At 44.6% G+C, this 20,070-nt stretch overlaps 1 protein-coding gene across 2 annotated transcripts in view; it reads right to left on the reverse strand.

The window, feature by feature from the left end:
- Positions 1-17,003, reverse strand: part of SLC14A1 (solute carrier family 14 member 1 (Kidd blood group)) — a 29,753-nt gene extending 12,750 nt beyond the window's left edge. The window contains exons 1-5 of one of the 2 annotated variants that reach the window (XM_055324053.1): positions 16,870-17,003; positions 16,173-16,236; positions 4,540-4,690; positions 3,433-3,622; positions 849-977 (exon numbers count right to left, since the gene is read on the reverse strand). In XM_055324053.1, coding sequence (XP_055180028.1) covers positions 849-977; positions 3,433-3,622; positions 4,540-4,669 — 449 coding nt within the window. In that variant the 5' untranslated portion in view covers positions 4,670-4,690; positions 16,173-16,236; positions 16,870-17,003. The remainder of the gene's footprint in view (positions 1-848; positions 978-3,432; positions 3,623-4,539; positions 4,691-16,172; positions 16,237-16,869) is intronic. The other variant, XM_055324054.1, reaches the window with a different exon arrangement.
- Positions 17,004-20,070: the final 3,067 nt, after the last annotated feature.

Here is a 20,070-nt window from a genome sequence, read left to right on the forward strand (position 1 = left end):
CCTTCTCATCTGGGTGGATATTCGTGATTTATATTCTAAATGTGCCATCGTAAGAAGGAAATCTGTGCTTCCAAAAAACAAACAAACAAAAAGAGCATTTAGCTAGTTTGAAGGATTTAGGGTTAAAAAAAAAAAGGAACCGAATTCCGTGAAGAAATTTTTTTGAAGGTAGCAGGGGCAGGTGGGTAAGGAGAGTTCATGGAGGCATACATGGTGGTTCTCAAAGTGTAGTCCCTGGATGAGCCGTACCACCTGAGAACTAGTTAGAGATGCAAATTCTTAGGCTTCACCCAGATGGACAGAATCAGAAGCCCTGGGGCGGGGAGCAGAGGTCGTGTTTACCCAAGCCCTGCTGGGGATTCGTTAGTGTGCAGGTTTGAGGACCATGGATGTAGGGCCTGACTCTCAAATTTAGTTGTCCTTTAGAAACCCCCAGAAGCCTTAAAACTCCCAGTGCCCAGGTAACACCCCAGACCAATTACATCAGAATCTGAGAGGAAGGGGGGACGAGGTGTGTGTTGAGGGTCACATGCATCAGTGTGTTTGGATGCTTCCTGTTTCTAACAGATGTAACCCGAATCTAAGTTAAAAAAAAATTTTTTTTTCTAAACATTGCTATACACAGATAACATAAAATTTACCATTTTAACCAACCTAAGGCCTGCAGTTCACTCACATTCAGTTCATTCACGTTGTTGTATAACCACCACTACTGTCCATTTGTGAAACATTTTTCATCTTGCAAAACTGAAACTCTGTACCCATTAAACAGTAACTCCCCATTCCCTCCCCCTACTATGAATTTTCTTTTTTTTTTAGAGGTATTTTGAAAACCAGGCACAACTTACCAAGTCATGGACATGGCAGACACAGGTAATAACAGCCACCAGAAATAATTGCCCTTGTCTGAAAAGACAGCCATGAGTATTCCCAGCAGGGTGGCATTATAGCCGTGGAGTCCTGCGGCGATGGCTGACCTGTGGGCGAGAGGCACAGGGGGGACGCATTTTGGGTGGGCGGGGGCCGGACTTGCCCAGAAATGGTGCTTGCAATTTTCAGATCATGGTCACATTAGAAAATGAGGTTATGCTTAGAAATTTATTTCCAAGTCTATAAAAGCCAAACACTAATAAAATCTTGGAAAAATGAAATATAGCTAGATAAAGGTAAAATACAAATGTGCTTCTAGAACAACCCCCTACAGAGGTGTCACAGTGAGACAGGATTCTCGCATCCAGGTGCAGAAAGGGAGATGAGCAAGGCAGCCTGTTCTGCTTTCTTTAGCCTTTCCTTCAGGAAGTTGTTACCTCTGTGTCTTAGGGGGCTTGATCTGAATAGAGCTCTTAGAGGAAACTGGGTTCTAAGTCTGACATTCTTGGTGAGAGGTGTAAGATTGTTGAATTGCAAACTCCCTTTTGTAGTATTTGTGACCTTAAAAAAACGACTCTTCCAACTGAGGATCCACTTTCATCTTCCTGCACTTCCACTCTGTGCTCTCCAAATACACGTTTCCAAGTTATTGCAAAGGAAAACAAGTACTTTTACTGGGCAGAGTTATTCCACTTATGTGCATATCTAGCACCGAATTCATTCTTGGGTTCCTTTTCGCTTCTCAGCATTTAACCTCACTTCTGAAGGTGGTCCTGTTGGTAAATTTCTACTCCCGGCCAAAATGGTTCCCAGTTTGTAACTGGGAACTAGGAGCCCCAAGTGAGAAATGAAACAACTTGTGCAGAATAAGCCCCAAGGCTGACAAGCCGGGCTCCCCGAGGCCCTATTAATCGGCAACATCTCCACCAGGAAGGGCTGGAGTTTCAAAGATGAAGTCAGCGAGGCCACGAGGTGCAAAGCTGGGTGAGGTCAGGTGCAGGGTCTGCGGGGGGTGGTGGTGGTGGTGGTGGTGACAGAGCCAGGGGCCAGGCTATAGAGGGGGTGCAGGTGGCGTGAGAGCTTCAGTTGGGGCACGAGGCACCAGCCCAACAGCAAGAAGGTGCCACTCATTCATCTGGGTGAGAGCATTAGCGGTGGGGCTCTCTGTCCAGTGTCCTTTGTCTCCCTTAACGAATCTTTTGGGACATGTAGGAAGTGATGGAATGTTTACTGGTTTAACCCTGTAAGTGATACTCTCTTCTAGAATTTGGGAATACACACGAGGACAGCAGACATCGAGGCAAAGACTCGCTTTCTCAACAAGGGACTTGCAGATTTTAAGGCAGACTGCCTGTGCTTTCATGGCAATGTCTGCAAGTTGTGGAGCACTATGGCTTAAAAACAACAGAAAGAGATATATTCACTTACAACAGGATTGCTATTTTAATGCAGGCCTTTAGGCCTGAGGAAGGTAAAAGAGACTTGAAAGCCAACACATGTAAATATGGCTTGCCTTCTAAATAATACCTGGTAGGGAGAGTGGGTCATTTTTTGCTGGAACAAAATAATGAAGGGATATTTGATATGGCACGATGCTGGACCACATCTCCAAACTGGATGGGCTGTTTCCTGACGTGTACTGGAATTGGATTTAACCTAATCTACGGACAACACATCAGGCTCCTTGGACCTGATGGGAAAGTGGAACGTTCTCGAAGCTCTAAATGCCACAGGAGCTGAGTTGTGTAATGACCACCCACTGGTGCTCATGCGTTGATTCTGGACACCTCGAAGACCAGCAGCCTCCCTGATTAAACCAGAAAGTCAGGAGCTGTCTAACCCTGTGGTGGGAGTCAGCATTTTACTTCTTCAACAACAGATCAATTTATAAAGTAGGTGCTATTTTTAATCCAGCACATAGTTCAGAAGACACGCTAATGCTTCTTAAATCATAACTGGGAATTTGATTATTCACTTTTCCAGAAACCGAGCTAACATTTGCACCATCTATAAAGAATGGTTCACTAAACTGAGCATGGAAACAAAATAGGATGGGATTGGTGAGATTTTTTTACACCACCAAGACTTTTCAAGTTCTCATACACATGGGGCTCCTGGGCAGCTCAGTTGGTTAAGCATCTGCCTTTGGCTCTGGGTCCTGGGATTCAGTCTCGAGTTGGGCACCCTGCTCAGTAGGGAGTCTCCTTCTCCCTCTGCCTCCTCCCCCTGCTTGTGCTCTCTTTCTCTCTCAAATAAATAAATAAAATCTAAAAAAATAAAAAATAAAAAGGACTCCTATGCATTCTTGCCCAAACAAACAAAACGCTGACGATAAATAATTGAGTAATCATTGCAGAAGAATGATCTAGGGAATGGTTAAAGAGAAACAATAAGGAATGTAAGTAATGCCCTGACCTCTGACTGAACACAAATACCAGGTCCTGTGGAATAAAGGGTAGGCTTTTCTGGGAAGGGTGGGGCTTTATCACCGATGCCCAAAGTCACTGACTGGTTCCTGTGTTCTCAGAAGCAGGAAGAGCAGGCTTGGACGGATGCACCTACCTGTCCTGGGCAAGCAACAGCGCCGTCAGGGTGGACACCACCGTTCCCACACAGCCATTGAGAGCCCACCAGGGATTCTGGACCAGCAGTCCCACCAGAATCAGGATTCCACTGATGGGGTTGCTGACGAACACCACTTGGGATATGCCCCGAAGAACCCAATCAACGAACTGGAGCACCTGTGGTTTGTCTGGAAGAGATGAGATGGGCAGAGTTAAGGATGTGACAAGGCAAGGTGCTCCTTTCCGTGCCTGATGCCCACCCTGAATAAAATCATCAAAATCCTCTCTGCTAAGGGTGGAACTAATTTTTGATATTCCTGGAAGCTTTTTCCCGCTGAGCCATTTCCCCCTTAATGGTACCCAGATCCCTGAAAGCCTCCAGTTTCTTCATTCTCAGCCCACCCTGCTCTTACCAGAATCTCCACTGCAGAAAGCACTGAATGCACTTATTTACCATGCTCAGAGGTACAGACTCTAAAGCTAAAGAAGTAAATTAGCAACAGTAAAACTTCAGCTTTTAAGGGCTGAAACTATGGGATGGAGCCAGGTGTCTTCCTCTAAATAGGAGTAGGGCCCTGGCCCTAAGCACTATCTCCATAAAAAAAAAATATTTGAAGAGGCTTGCATGCTAAATGATACAAAGTTAGGGGTGCCGGCTGGCTCAGCAAAGCACATGACGCTTGATCTCGGGATTGTAAATTCAAGCCCCATGTCGTGTATTGAGATTACTTAAAAATAAAATCTTGGGGCACCTGAGTGGTTCAGTCAGTTAAGCATCTGACTCTTCCCTTTGGCTCAGGTCCTATTCTCAGAGTCCTGGGTTTGAGCCCTGCATCAGGCTTCGTGCTCAGCAGGGAGTCTGCTTTGAGAGTCTCTCTCTTTCTTCAGCCTTCTCCCTCCCACTCATGTGCTCTCTCTCCTTCTCTCAAATAAATAAATCTTAAGGAAAAAAAGAGTAAAATCTTAAAAAAAAAAAGAAGAAGATAAAAAGTTAAAAACTGGAGAGGGGGAGAGGGGGAGATAGAAGGCAGGAGACTATAATGAAAGGATCATTTCCCCCAAATCTACTTCTCCCATCTCTCCAAAAGGATGGAAGCATAAATACCTTTGAGCCAGCTGGCAAATTCTCTCATATCACCGGTGATGTAGCCAAGTGCCTTGGGGAGGTACCTTCTTCTTGGTAAAATCTGATTTTCACCCTGGTCCATTTTAACCATAGTGGGACTGTCCTCCATGGTTATCTCTTCCTCTGGCTCCTTGAGGAAAGGACAGAGCTCATAAACATCCTAATGCAGAACACTTGAGACTGGCCAGCACTGGGCCTGGTTGCAGCAGCCACAGAGGATGAGTTTAAAAGCACTTCATTTGTATCATAACATTCTAGGGGACTAAGAAAGCACCCAGCTCCCCTTGCAACGTTGCCGTGGAGATTATTACCCAAATCCAAATCCCATACTACTTTTTTCATTACCGTCTTTATTGCTACCATGAGAAGGTTCTGGCCTTGGGTTTCATAAGGTCCATTTTCTAGTCCAACAGATCTTCACTGAGCACCTACAACCTGCACTCAAAGAGCTCAGTCTGGCGGAAAAGACTGAAAAATACTTAATTTTAACATACTGAGTCAAATAATAATACAGGAAGAGAGCTAAGACCAAGTACTTAAGCTTCATGCTGTCAGCTGAAGGAGCCCGGTGTCAGGTTACAAAATGGTGCTCACGAATGCAGACCAAGCAGCTCCTTCCCAGCGTGAGCAGCCTTTTCTTAAAGTTAAGTTTTTAATTTTAATTTGAATATAATTAACATACAGTGTTATATTAGTTTCAGGTGTACGATATGACAATTCAACAATTCTAGACATGCTCAGTGCTCATCATGATAAGTGGACTCTTAATCCCCTCTACCCATTTCACCCATCCTCCCACCCACCTCCTCTATGGCAACCGTCATCTTGTGCTCTGCAGTTAGTCTGCTTTTGGATTGTGTCTTTTTCTTTCCTTTGTTTTGTTTCTTAAATTCCATATATGAGTGAAACCATATGGTATTTGTCTTTCTCTGACTTATTTCACTTAGCATTACACTCTCTAGCTCTATCTTGTTGCAAATGGCAAGATTTCATTCCTTTTTATGGCTGAGTAATATTCCATTGTATATTTCCTTCATCTTCTTTATCCATTCATCTATTGATGGACACTTGGGCTGCTTCCATAATTCACTCTTGTAAATAATGCTGCAACAAACATACGAGTTCATATGTCCTTTCAGATTAGTGTTTTTGTATTCTTTGGGTAAATACCAAGTAGTGCAATTACTGGATCATAGGGTAGCTCTATTTTTAAATTTTTTTGAGGAACCTCCATACTATTTTCCACAATGGCTGCACCAATTTGCATTCCCACCAACAGTGCATGGGGGTTCCTTTTCCCCAGCATCCTCACCAACACTTTTTTTTTTTTTTGATTTTCATTGTGGCCTTTCTGACAGGTGTGAGGTGATACGTCATTGCGGTTCTGATTTGCATTTCCCTGATGATGAGTGATGTTCAGCATCTTTTCATGTGTCTGCTGGCCATCTGGATGTCTTCTTGGGAGAGATGTCTGTTCATGTCTTCTCTCCATATTGTTAAAACGTATTATTTATTTTGGGAGGGGGTGTTGAATTGTATAAATTCCTTATCCATCTTGGATACTGACCTTTTATCAGACGTGTCATTTGCAAATATCTTCTCCTGTTCCGTCTGTTGTCTTTAGTTTTGTTGCTTGTTTCTTTGCTGGGCAGAAGCTTTTTTATTTTGATGTAGTCTCAGTAGTTGATTTTTGCTTTTATTTCCCTGGCCTCAGGAAATATCTAAAAATGTCAATGTCAGAGAAATTCCTGCCTGTGCTCTCTTCTAGGAATTTTTTAAAAATATTTATTTATTTATTTATTTATTTATTTATTTATTTATTTATTTATTCATTTATTCATGATAGACATAGAGAGAGAGAGAGGCAGAGACACAGGCAGAGGGAGAAGCAGGCTCCACGGTGGGAGCCCGACGTGGGACTCGATCCCGGGACTCCAGGATCACGCCCTGGGCCAAAGGCAGGCGCTAAAACGCTGGGCCACCCAGGGATCCCCTCTTCTAGGAATTTTATGGTTTCAGGTCTCATATTCAGGTCTTTAATCCATTTTGAGTTTACTTTTGTGTATGGTGTAAGCAAGTGGTTCGCTTTCATTCTTTTGCAGGTGGCTGACCAGTTTTCCCAACACCCTTTGTTGAAGAGATGATCTTTTCCTCGGGGCATATACTTGCCTCTTTTGTTGAAGATTAACTGACCATATCATTGTGGTTTTGTTTCTAGGCTTTCTATCCTGTTCCATTAATTTATGTGTCTGTTTTTGTGTCAGTATCATATTGTTTTGATTACTGCAGCTTTGTAGTATAACTTGAAATCTGGAGTTGTGATACCTCTGGCTTTGTTTTTCTTTTTCAAGATTGGTTTGCTATTCTAGGTCTTTAGTAGTTCCATACAAATTTTAATATTATTTGTTCCAGTTCTATGAAGAATGCTCTTGGTATTTTGATGCTGATTACATTAAATGTCTATATTGCTTTGGGTGGTATAAACATTTTAACAATATTTGTACTTCCAATCCATGGGCATGGAATATCTTTCCATGTGTTTGTATCATCTTCAATTTCTTCCATCAATGTTTCATAGTTTTCAGAGTCTAAGTCTTTTACCTCCTTGGTTAAGCTTATTTTTTGTTATTTTATTATTTTTGGTGCAATTGTAAATGGGATTTCCTTCTTTCTTAATTTCTCTTTCACTTGCTTCATTATTAGCATATAGAAATGCAACAGATTTCTGTACATTGATTTTATATCCTGGGATCTTACTAAATTCATTTATCTTCTAGCAGGTTTTTGGTGGAGTCCTCAAGGTTTTCTATATATAGTATCATATTACCTGCAAATAGTGAAAGTTTTACTTCTTCCTTACCAATTTGGATGCATTTTACTTCTTTTTGTGGTCTGTTGTGACTAGGAATTCCACTACTACGTTGAATGAAAGTGGTGAGAGTAAACATCCTGGTCTTGTTTCTGATCTTAGGGGGAAAGCTCTTAATTTTTCACTGAGAATGATGTAAGCTGTGAGTTTTTCATACATGGCCTTTATTATGTTGAGTTATGTTCTTCCTTAATCTATTTTGTTAAGAGTTTTTATCATGAATGGATGTTGTCCTTTGTCAAACACTTTTTCTGTATCTATTAAAATGATCATATATTTTTTATCCTTTCTCTTGCTGATGTGATGTATCATGTTGATCAATTTTTGAATATTGAAACATACTTGCATCCCAGGAATAAATCCCACTTGATTGTGGTGAATGTTTTTTTTTTTTTAATGTATTGTTGGATTTGGTTTGCTAATATTTTGTTGAGGACTTTTGCATCTATGTTCATCAGAGATATTGGTCTGTAGTTCTCTTTTTTGTAGTGTCTTTATCTGGTTTGGGTATTGGGGTAATGTGGGATTTACTCTTTGATTTCTTGGTCTTGTTTAATAGTATGTTATTTAATCTCTATGTATCTGTGCTCTCTCAAGATTTTTTCTTGTGATTGATTTCTAACTTCATAGTGTTGTGGTCAGAAAAAATGCATGGTATGTCTTCAGTCTTTGAGATTGAATCTTGTTGAGACTTGTTTTGTGGCATAATGGGTGATCTATTCTGGAGAATGTTCCATGTGTACTTTAAAAGAATGTGTATTCTGCTGTTTTAGGATGGAATGTTCTGACTATATCTGTTAAAATCCATCTGGTCCAATGTGTCATTCAATGCCACTGTTTCCTTATTGATTTTCTGTTTGGATGACCTGTCAATTCAGAGTAAGTGGGTTAGGTATTTGGGTGCTCCCATGTTGGATGCATAAATATTAACAATTGTTATATCTTCTTGTTGGATTGTTCCCTTTATTATTATATAGTATTCTTCTTTGTCTCTTGTTATCATCTTTGTTTTAAAGTTTATTTATCTGATATAAGTATTACTACCTTAGCTTTCTTTTCACATCCATTTGCATGACAAATACTTCTCCATCCCTTCACTTTCAATCTGTTCAGGTGTTTCTCGGTCTGAGGTAAGTCCTTTATAGGCAGCATATAGATGGGTCTTTTTTTTTTTTTAAATCCATTCTGCCACCCTATGTCTTTTGATTGAACAGTCCATTTACATTTAAAGTCATTATTGATAAATGTGTATTTATTGTCATTTTGTTCCTTGTTTTATGGTTGCTTTTGTAGTTCTCCTCTGTTCCTTTCTTCCTCTCTTCTCTCATGATTAGTTGGCTTTCCTTAGTGAAATTTTTAGGATTTCTATTTTTGCATATCTATTACTGGGTTTTGACTTGTGGTAACCACTCAGTTTGTATACAATATCTTCTGCATATAGCAGTTTGTATTAAATTGACAGTTACTTAAGTTTGAATGTGTTCTTTACTCCACTAGCTCCCATATTTTAGGTATATGGTGTAATACTTTACATCCTTTTATTCTGTGAGTCCTTGGACTGATTTTTACAGATATACTTATTTTTACTGCTTTTGTGCTTACTATTTTTCTTAATTCCTACTTATCGTCTTCCCTTTTCACTCACAGAGGCTCCTTTAATATTTTTTGTAGGGCTGGTGTAGTGGTCACGAATCTCTTTAACTTTTGTTTGTCTGGGAAGTTCTTTATCTCTCCTATTCTGAATGATAGCCTTGGTGGATAGAAGGTTGCAGATTTTTTCCCCTTTCAATACGTTGAATACACCATGCCACTCTCTACTGGCCTGCAAAGTTTTTGTTGAAAAATCAGCTGTAGCCTTATGAGATTTCCCTTGTATGTAAGTGTTTTCTTTTCTCTTGCTGCTTTTAAAATTCTCTCATTATCACAACTTTTTGCCATTTTAACTACTATGTGTTTTGGTAGGAACCTCCTTGGTTTGATTTTGTTGGGGGCTCTCTGTGCCTTCTAGATCTGGATTTCTGTTTCCTTCTCAAGATTTGGGAATTTTTCAGCTATTATTTCTTCAACAATTTTTGGCCCTCCTTTCTTTCTATTCTACCTCTGGATCCTGATAATATGGATGTTATTATGCTTCATGTTGTTGCTGAGTTCCCTAAATCTATTCTCATTTTGTGTATTTTTCCCCCTTTTACCTGCTTAGCTTGACTGATTTCCTTTACTCTGTCCTCTGGGTCACGGATTCATTCTTCTGCTTCTTCTAGTCTATGTATTCCATTTCGTCTATTTTTAATTTCATTTCTTGTGTTCTCATATCTGATTGGTTCTTTTTTTTGTCATTAAGGGTCTCAGTGATGTCCTCCATTTTTTCCTCGAGTCCAGTGAGTTATCTTTATGATCATTTCTTTAAATTTACTATCAGGCACATTATCTCCATTTCACTTAGATCTCTTGCTGTGATTTTGTCCAGTTCTTTCATTTGGGACATTTTCCTCTGTCTCCTTATTTTGTCTAAGTCTCTGTATTTGTTTCTCTCTGTTAGGAAAGTCGGCTATGTCTCCTGCACTGGAAAGTCATGGGCTTAGGAAGAAGAGGTTCTTTGGTGCCCTGCAGTCCCATGTCCCCTGTTCATCAGAACCTGGTGCTGCAGGGGTGTCTTCTATGTGTGTTGCGTACATTCAGCTGTGTGACTGAGCTGCTTTTTCCTACAGTCCAGTTGTCTACAGTGGTTTTCTTTCCTCTTGTGGGCAGGATTTGGTCTCAGTATTAATAGTGGGCCAGTCTGTGGATGCCTCGGATTTGAGTCAAGTCAGGCCAGGTGTTTGCCAGAGCTGCAGTAGCAGTGAGCTGCAGGCTTCTCTCCCTGTGTTGTCTCCTGAGAAGCTGGGTTGGGGGGCAGGGCCCACAGTCAGACACAGTGTCTTCCCTCAGCCCACGGCCTGGCTGCAGCCTGACTGGCGCCTGTAGTCATCTTCCCCTCTCCCTGGGGCAGGGGTCACTCTGGAGTGATGCTAGTCCCTGTTGGGGCTGCGCGCACTTGGCCAGGCCTGCAGCCCTGCCCTGCATGGGCTCCGGCCAAAAGGGACCCCCGCCCCCCGCCCCGCCCCGCAGTGCTGGGGCTGAGGCAGGTCTGTCTGGGGGAGGGGGGAAGAGTATTCACAAGTTCTTAGTGTGTCAGCGACAGGTTGGTTCCTGCAGGTGGCTGTGCATTTATGCTGGGGGCATGGGAGGGAACCGGTGCCTGCCAGCTTCCTTCTTCTTGGAGGAGGCCCCCAGTGATCTCTGTCCCCCCAGGACATGCTCTGAGATGAATGAATAACCCTCCCTCCTGTGTGCCCCAGGCATTTTTCAAACTGCTGCTTTTCTGCTGTGTCTCCTCAGGGATGTCCTGCCCTCTCTTTAAGCAAGCCTGGGGCCTCAGGCTCTCTCCCGCTTTGCTCTAGAGCCAAGTCCTGATTTTTAAAATTTCAGGGTTTAAGTCCCCCTGGTTGTGAGAAGTCATCAAGTTCAGCCCCTTTGGTTTTCAAAGCCAAGTGTTACGGGGATTCAGGGATTCATCCTCCCTGTGTGGGTTCCCTGGTGCGGGATCTGCTCCTCTCTGCTCTCCATGCAGGCAGCTCTCTCCTGAGGCGGACTGACCTGGGGGACCGTGTGGCTCCTGACCACATCCTTGCCCTTTATACCCTCTTCAGTGTGCCCTCTTCTCTCCATTTAGTTGTGGAGATTGTTCCGCCAGTCTCCGGATCATTTTCTGGGTTATTTAGACTGATGTGTGTGTTATCTAGTTGTATCCATGGGACGAGGTGAGCTCGGGGTCCTCCTACTGTGCCCTCATGTCCATAAGTCCCAAGCAGCCTTTTTAAATTAAGCTTCTATTTTACAAAAAAGCTCTTGTTTTTAAAGTATTGACAAAGCAGAATTATTTACAAAATAGTCTGTGTATGTTGACAGAGCCTAAGTAAAGCCCCTTGTAGACACTCTCCAAGTCAAAGAGGGCTTGACTATGTCCCCACCTTGGGCCACTGCCTCAGGTATTCTTTATTTTTGGTATTTGTTATTTAAATATTTTTAAAAACAGTCAAGAATGATATTGCACAAAATATAGAAATTGGAAAAGGTAAAAGTGAACCAAGTTATTGAAAACCAAAAGTTGTCATCTAAGATTGTACAATATAAGAATAGCCAAGGCATGAGTATGGTAAGCACGCCTCAGGAAAATATTAATATAACCATGACTTGCATTCATGGCAAGACTCTTCACTTCTCATGATAACTGTGATAAGAAAGCACCAACATCACCAGAGTGATAGCCTCTAGACAAAAATGAAGTTTTCACAGGGCCGATGGCAGATACAAAAGAAGAGTATCAACAACGTAACCCCAGAGGAAGGCAAAGGGAGGAAGATAACGGCAAACCACCTTGCACGTGCAAGAAACACCAAGAGCACAGCCAAGTGAGCGTGGAGTAGGGAGACATCCAAACTATCAGATCCCAGAAGGCACCAGTGGAAAGTTGAAACCACAGGCATATAAGACATGACCGAGGTAATACCCCAAATCTATGCAGATAAACCAGCTCATCTTCTCCCTGTGGCCAGGCTGTGAATAAGGGGTTCTCACGGCTAGGTTTGGCCTCATCCTTGTTGCATTTATCATAGCCAACAAACACCTATTAAGAGATAATAAAGTTATGCCTTTAAAAAATTTTTAGTTTTCGCAATCCTGACTCTAGTTCGGGCTTCCATTAATCCCAGGACAAAAAAAATCAATGTGGGTAACTGATTATTTCCTGAGTAGCCCCGACACTTCAGTTGCATTATTTCACCACCTAAGTGTCCCGCTTTTAAACAATGGCCAACCATTAATCATTACACAAAGCAGAAGCTATTTATGCAACGAATTCTAGATCAAGCTCACTTCATCTCGGCAAAATAGTGTTAGACACCTGCACTTGTGAGATTTCCAATGAACATTGGCATGAAGAAATTCTTAAACTGAGACCTGCTGGACATCAGGAACCTAGTCTATAGGGAGCTCAGCTGGCCCCATGGTGAAACAGAAAATGATTCAAATGTTAAGCCAATTTGAGAAGTACCTTTCATTTTATAATCTAAGTGATAGCTATTATTTATTTTCATATATCTTCCTCTTTAAATCTCATAACTGACAACATTGCTCAGTAAGCTCCTTCCTCAGCTCCGGTGACCCATTTGCAAAGCCCCACCGATTTATCAGAGGCATCAAGTTTCACCCCAGGCAACGTCAAGAAGCTCAGACACAATTGCTTTGAGTTTCTATAACTGAGTAGATCTGTTCCTACAGAGGCAGCATTGAGTGAAAACGTTACAGTTTTTCCATCAACTCTAGAAACAATTAAATGTATAGTTCGGAGTGAACACACACATGTTCTCAAACTTTCTGGCATATATTTATTTATTTTAGAGGGTTTTAAATACACCATCAGCTCAGAGATTTTGGAGATACAGATGACAAACCCGATACTGTAACTGGTCAGACATGATCCAGAACCTGCATGGCCTGAGCTCTTTGCCGAGCCACTCTAAGTTAAAGGACTGGGTTTTTTTTTTTCTGATTGCACAGCTCAGCATATACAAGGCTTATTGTGATTTGTCTCCCCAGTACCCACATGTTGGCATGGTTTATTGGGGTACCATGTCCTAGAGAGAGGGCTCCTCTCCCAAGTTAAGCAGACAGTAGCTGCTGTGGCATATCTACCCATGAACTATTTATTCTGAACTCCTGAACCCTTCCTGAGCCCTTCAGATCCTGACGACTTGCCTCAGAACCCAGGCATGAGAACTGGTTCTGAGAAACCAGCAACTTCAAGGTTGTAGTTTGCGCTAGAATTTTATCGTGTCCAACTATTTGCAGTTCTTTGGAGAACTTTAAGAATTCTGATCAGGAAGGCGATGCAGCAGGAAACCTTTATTGATGCTCAGATTTCTCCAGTCTAAGGAGGCCATTAAATTTAACTAACAAGACAAGAAAATAAAAGGAAGAAGCTCTAAATAAGGAGAAGCAGGGTAAGATGATAACTCCAGACTCCTTTTTCCTAGCTTTTCCACTGTTAGCCAAAGTCAGTAGTTCAACAGTCCCGCATCTCACCCAAGTTGAGCGCCATGTGACTTTGGGACAAAGACTCATGTGCATCCCGCAAAACCCAAGCCGCGCCACTCAGCAGAGCATGAGGACCCCACTTCCCCGGCTCCGTTCAGAAAAGACACACCAGAGCTTAGATCGCAGGAGCCCACGTTCCCGGAGACAGAGGCTGCACCCAGGTAGCCTACCTGTTCCGGGGGCCCAGGTGCCAGGGCCTCACCAGCCTTATCTCCAAAAGGGTCCTTCCAAAGAGGACCACGAGGGGCGTCCCCAGTGCTGCCAGCCAAAGACTGTCCATTCATCCTTCCTTTCTCTCCATACTCGACAAAGGGCGAAAAGACATAAGTCAGCATGATGGACATGCAGAATGAGGGATGGAGGGAGTCAGGGGTCAGCGGGGTCCCGAGGCGGAGCCCTGACCCCAGATGGGGACCTCCAAGGAGAAGGCAGGCTTCTCCATCAGCAAGGAGAGACAATGAGCCGACCACAGACAGGGAATGCTCATTTTATTTTGCTTAAATAAAAGTATAAAATGATAGTAAACCATCTGGCCCAGAGACCAACGCACAGATTTTGCTCTGCTGTGTCTCTCTACTGTTAGGGCTCCGACTTCGGGACCAAGACCAAAGCAACACTTTCCCTCAGGCTTGTTCTTTACAGATGGGAGAAGATGGCATGGGGTGGGCTCTATTTTCTGAAATCAGATACAAGCCACACTCTCGATGCACAGCCAGAGCCCAGTGCGAGAGACTGCTAAAGGGCATTCATTTTATCTGATATTTCTTATCAGAATAAGAATGGTTCAATATCGGAGGTCATCTTGTTAATAATAAACAAATCTTAGTAGAAGTCAACAAGTGTGGCAGCTTTTTGTAAGTTTTCTTAAAAAAAAACAAAAAACAGGGATCCCTGGGTGGCGCAGCGGTATGGCGCCTGCCTTTGGCCCAGGGCGCGATCCTGGAGACCCGGGATCGAATCCCACGTCGGGCTCCCGGTGCATGGAGCCTGCTTCTCCCTCTGCCTGTGTCTCTGCCTCTCTCTCTCTCTCTGTAACTATCATAAACAAATAAAAAAAATTTAAAAAAAAAAAAAACAAAAAACAAAAAACAAAACAACCAAACAAACCAAAAAGAAACATCCATTGTATCCAAGGATATCATTGTTACTTCAGAAGTTCCAGAAAAGGTGTGTGCCTGTGGGTTTTTTTTTTTTTTTTTTTTTGCGGGGGTCCCTCCTTTATTTAATTTTTACTTTCTTCTACTGGCTTGCTTTGAAAAATCCACAGTTGTGGAAAATACTATTGACATGTCTTAGAAAAAAATTGCATATGTGTTCATCCATAAACTATCCGGTTCCTTAAGTACCAACAGATGTGTCTGTGGGTTGCATTATGTATTGTTTGTTTGTTTGATAAAGAACAGTATTAAGAAAAACCAGTGGTAGGACTCTCATCTTCTATGAAGTTTAAAAAAAAAAAAAGGAAAGAGGAAAGAAAGAGACAAGAAGGTACTGTCACATTCTCTTGGTGAGAGAGTTTTTACCCCCTTGGCTCCTGCATGGCTCCTGCCTTCCTGGCCCCCACCCATCTCCCCCCAAATCACACACACGTAGGAAGACAATATCCTTGAGCTCAATATCATTATTTTCTCAGAGCCCAGAGAGAAAAACTTGAGAGCTAGGCGAGGTTGTAAAGAGCACATAGTTCAAGCCTTCACTTTATAGAAGAGAAAACCGAAGCTCAGAGTGGGCAAGTCTCCTCGGCAGAGTCAGCTTTGTGCACTAAGGGAAGCGGGGTGGTTGTCTCCTCCAAGGCAGGCACATTAATGCCACCTGAGATTCTGTTCAAGTAAACAGGGAAGGAGCAGCTCCCAAGGGATGGGATCTGCTGTGTGTGTCAGGGCTCAGTGAGGTAGCAGACCTGCTGTCTTTATGGCCGACTTGAAGCAATCACCGAGGGCCCCTGGTAACCCCCACTTTCACTCTTGCTAGAGGCAGGAACTCTTCTGACAAATAGACATGTCCTTGTCCCTCAAAGGGAGCCTCATTCTTTTGTATCATCGACACACCCCTAACAAGCTTATATGTGCTAAAGTTAACATTCTAGGAATATTCTGGAAGCTGCACCTGGTGAACTTTCCAACGGGAGTCAGAAAGTACTTTTCATAACCCAAATCACTAGGAAAACCAAAGCAGTACTTATTCTAATACAAGGCAATCTCAAGATTCCAATTCTACCAACATTTCCTATTTGATTATATGAAATAAAACTCAGCATACATTAGAAATCTGTGCAGTTGGAGAGACCTGAAAGTCTTCAATTTTCTGTGACTTGAATATCACTTTAAAAATTAATACATGGGTCACCTGTGTGGCTCAGAGGTTGAATGTCTGCCTCCAGCTCAGGTCCTGAGAGCAAGTAACGCATCAGGCTTCCCACGGGGAGCCTGCTTCTCCCTCTGCCTGTGTCTCTGCCTCTCTCTCTGTGTCTCTCATGAATAAATACATAAAATCTTTAAAAAAATGAAAATTAATACAAAGTTTTGGATACAGATACAGAAGAAAACCTTTCAACATTCATGCTGTATCAAAAAGAGAATTTAAGCATTGACATTTACTTGGTACTTACAATAATCTATATTTTGAGTGCTTTTTGGTTTGAAGTGGTGGGAGTCGCTCAGTTTTCTTTAAAGCTGTAAGCAGAAACAGGACAGTGCTGTCAGGTCTTCATATCATCGGATGAAAATACTTCTGTCTTCAGAAAGCACCAGTCCTAGGAGCCTTGGGGTCTGAATTCCACCCCAGGTCCATGGCTGCAGTGTGGATGCCAGGCTGTCCCGATGGGAAGCACGCACACTCCCTGCACATGCAGGTGGGCAGAGCCATAGTTGGAGAGGGCCCTTCACTGTACCCCACTTTTTTTGGAGTCTCCGAACTGGACTCAAGTATTTCAAGAACACAGTTTGAAAACTCATATACAGCATTGATGAACTCAGAGTCATCTGGCCCATAGAACGGACCCCCTGCCTGAACCCCTCTTGCACGCGGAGCCCCAGTCCTGCTGCCACCCTGCTTCAGAAATCAGGAGCCAAGGCTTTGCTTGCAGGCTTCCAGGAGGAAGCCTGCAGCTTTGGTGAACTGCCTTCTAGCCTACCAGCCCTCGGACTTTGCTGCCTCTACAAAGTTGCAACCATCCGAGGCACATTTCTCCATAAAAAAAAAGAAAAAAAAGAAAAAAAAGGATGAAAGAGCAACAATTGAGAGTAAGAAGATGAGCTGGCAACAAGGGACAGCTGGAAGTGAATAGAGACGAGGAGGGTACTCACGCTGCAGCCGGCTCCGGGGCAGAAGGCGCTGGCTGATAAAGCCCTCGGGGCTCTGTGAGGAGGGAGGCTGCTCAGAAGGAGATAGTGCTGGGAGGAGGCACCCAACAGTTTTATACTGGGAACCCCGCTCTGCACACCCGTGCACTCGGCTTTCTCCTCCCACTTCGGGTGCCAGGGCCAAAGCATTGTGAGGACCAGTCCCCTATCCCACACCTGATGTCTGTCTGTCTCTTCCTCTCTGTCCCTCTGTCTCTCTGTCTCTGCCGATGGATGTTTCTCTCCCTCTCCTGCCCCCTCTACCTCCCCTCAATGCTGTCCTTGATTTGATGCCAGCAGCGTTGCCATCTTTCTGCAGCTTTGCCATCTTTTGCAAGGTTCCAAGGTCTGTACCCCGGGACAGTCCTGCAAGTTCATCTTTTACTTCTCCTAGTTGTTCTAGCCCCTGCCTTCACCCAGAAATAATTTGGGGGGAATACTTGCGACTAAAAAAGATCAACACAGCGCCACTTAAAACTAAAAAGCAAGTGTCAGGTTGCTACACCTTCGACTCCGAGAGCCCAGTGACTGCTCTCGGGGTGGAATTCTTTTTTCTTAGGCTCAATACAGCTTCTACACAGATGTAAAATTCCAGCGAGGTTCTGTGGGGTGTGGTGTGAGGGTGGGGAGGACAGGGGGTGTGCGACTCATCTTCTGGAAACCAACCTGCCGTTTTTCCCAGTGAGGAGGAAACAGGAATATACGTGTTTCCCTGAAGGGTCCTTCTTTCCAGGTGAGGGTCCTAGGACAAGCCCTGCTGCAGCCTTCTAATAGATGGGAGGCAAACATTCCATAGCAGAGAATCGAAAATCCAAGTGAAAAACCAGCTCTTCCCCCATGCTTCTTAAAATTCAGTGTTTGCGGCTTGCTCAGCTATGGCAGGACTCTAACTCAGGTGCACTTCCTGGACCACGGGATTAAAAACAAAAACAAAAACAAAAGCAAAAACCAAACAACCCACAGGGAGCTGTGCAGATGCCAGGGGCGTCTGTCCTCTGGACCTCCAGGCTTCTGGGAGAGCGGAGAGCTCTGGTCAGAGGTCCCTGAGGCCACCACGACTCGCTGGCTCCCCCAACTGGACATCTATGAAACCACAGGGTTCCCTGTCCTGGGGAGCCCCCCTCCAGCTCCCAGCGCTCAGGGGGTGTGCTTCTGGGGCCTGCGAGGGAGACCAGAGGTTGGGGGTCAGGATTACAGTTCTGAGCATCAGGGAAATCTCCCCGGTCAAATAAGGCAAAAATAAGCTCCTAGGTTACCCTGAAGGAGAAAAATCAACCATAAGAGGAGTCAAGTCAGAGGGCCCCGTTTGAAAAGGAAAGGAGCCACACCAGCTTCCAGGGGTTCATAGCACCAGTAATGACCATGACAAGAAGGGCACGAGTGGCTGAGGGTTCACTCTATGTGCCCATCCCTCATCCAACCATTGCCAAAATCCCGGGAGGGTAAATGCCATTATCCCCATCTTGCAGAGAAGGAAACTGAGGCCCACAGAGTTTAAATAACTCGTCCAACATCTAAAAGCAAAGTTTGTACTTTGACGTCCTCCGCACTGTCCCAACCTTCCCAACCGCGGCCCCTTGTTTGCCTTTCACTCACCGACTAACTTAATCAAGCCGCCATCCGCAGGGGGTTAGGGACCTGGTCCTCCTCCCCGCGGCACCCCTGCAGCCTTCTGCCTCAGTGGCCCCGCCAGGATGGAGTCTCAAGTCTCCTGGGCAGAAGCCCCTCATCCCCCCTCGTCCCCCCCTCGTCCCTCCCCAGCCTCCCTGCTCGCAGAATGCACCCTGCTAGGCGCCGTGGACAAGGTAGTGTGGGCCCGTGGGCTTTGGGGTCAGCCAGACCCAGGTCTGGCTCCGTGCTTGGTCCATTCCTAGATGGTTTCCCTTGGGGATGTGAGCCACCTTTCTGGAGCTCAGCCTCCTCGCTGCAGGAAGGCGGAGGATGTGAGGGGGCTCGGCCGCGATGCACGCGAGGCTCTGCACCTGACCCACCCAGGCGGCACTGTGCCCACGCCCGGCCGTCTCTAGTGGGGTTGGGTGGCCCGTGAGCATCTGGGGAGCAATTGCCCTTCCCAGCTTGCACCAGGGGGGCGTCTTCCTGGCTGTGACATGGGAAGACACGTAGTGATGAGCATGGAGAGGACTGTTGGGTAAGAACGCTGGACCAGGGAGGCGGCTGACCAAGCTCCCTAAATTCCTGCGCTGTGAGGGTCCACCGTGGTCCATCACTGTGGCTCTGTAAGGACCCCCTGAGCCGGAGAGCAGAGGGACAGTGGGGTGCCCAGTGGGTGCATACATGAGTTCATAGGTGTTTTTAAACCCTTGTTGATGATTCAGTGACTTCCTCTCAGTTCTTTCTCAGGCAGCCCTTGCTATCACTTACAGCCTTTCCCTGAGTGTTTAAGCCATGACACTGGTTCTGTACCCACCTCCCCTGAGGTCCCCCGGCACCTCCCCTGCTGTGTCTCCTCTCTTCTGCTGGCTCTCTGAACTCATCAGCCAGCCTTCAGTCTGGTTCTATCATGATGCAACCTATGCAGAGCTTTCCCTCCTCTGTGCTTCTCCTAGAATTTCTGCCCCTAGAAAGTTCTCTGCCCTCTCCCTACCCGCTCTGCCCACACACTCACACTGGGCTTTCGTTCCTCCTCTATTTGGCTTTCCCAGCAGGCCACTAATGTAGGCTGCACTCTGGGGAGCTTATAGCCATTTACATCCCTGCTCCTCACTGGACAGGCTGCCCTACCCCCTGGCCCTGCAACAGCTCTGGTATTGGCTTTTTATTTATTTATTTTTTTAAGATTTTATTTACTTATTCATGAGAGACACAGAACGAAAGAGGCAGAGACACAGGCAAGGGAGAAGCAGGCTCCCTTTCAGGGAGCCCGATGTGGGACTTGATCCCAGGACCTGGGGATCACACCCTGAGCCAAAGGCAGACGCTCAACCACTGAGCCCCCCGGGCATACCCTCTGGTATTGGATTTTATTTTAAAATATTTTATGCTGCATCATCCCACTTGGGCCTGGAGATACTAGACGATGAGCTCAGGATCTGATCGTTGTCATTATTCACGACATACGGGTAGCTTGGCTTTACACGTAGCTTGCAGCACCAGCGTTAGCTAGTGCCCACACTCGAGAAGTGTGCAGGTGAGGACCCCGTGAGT

The sequence above is a fragment of the Nyctereutes procyonoides genome, unplaced genomic scaffold (assembly GCF_905146905.1).
Source record: "Nyctereutes procyonoides isolate TBG_1078 unplaced genomic scaffold, NYPRO_anot_genome, whole genome shotgun sequence".
Classification (NCBI taxonomy): Eukaryota; Metazoa; Chordata; class Mammalia; order Carnivora; family Canidae; genus Nyctereutes; species Nyctereutes procyonoides.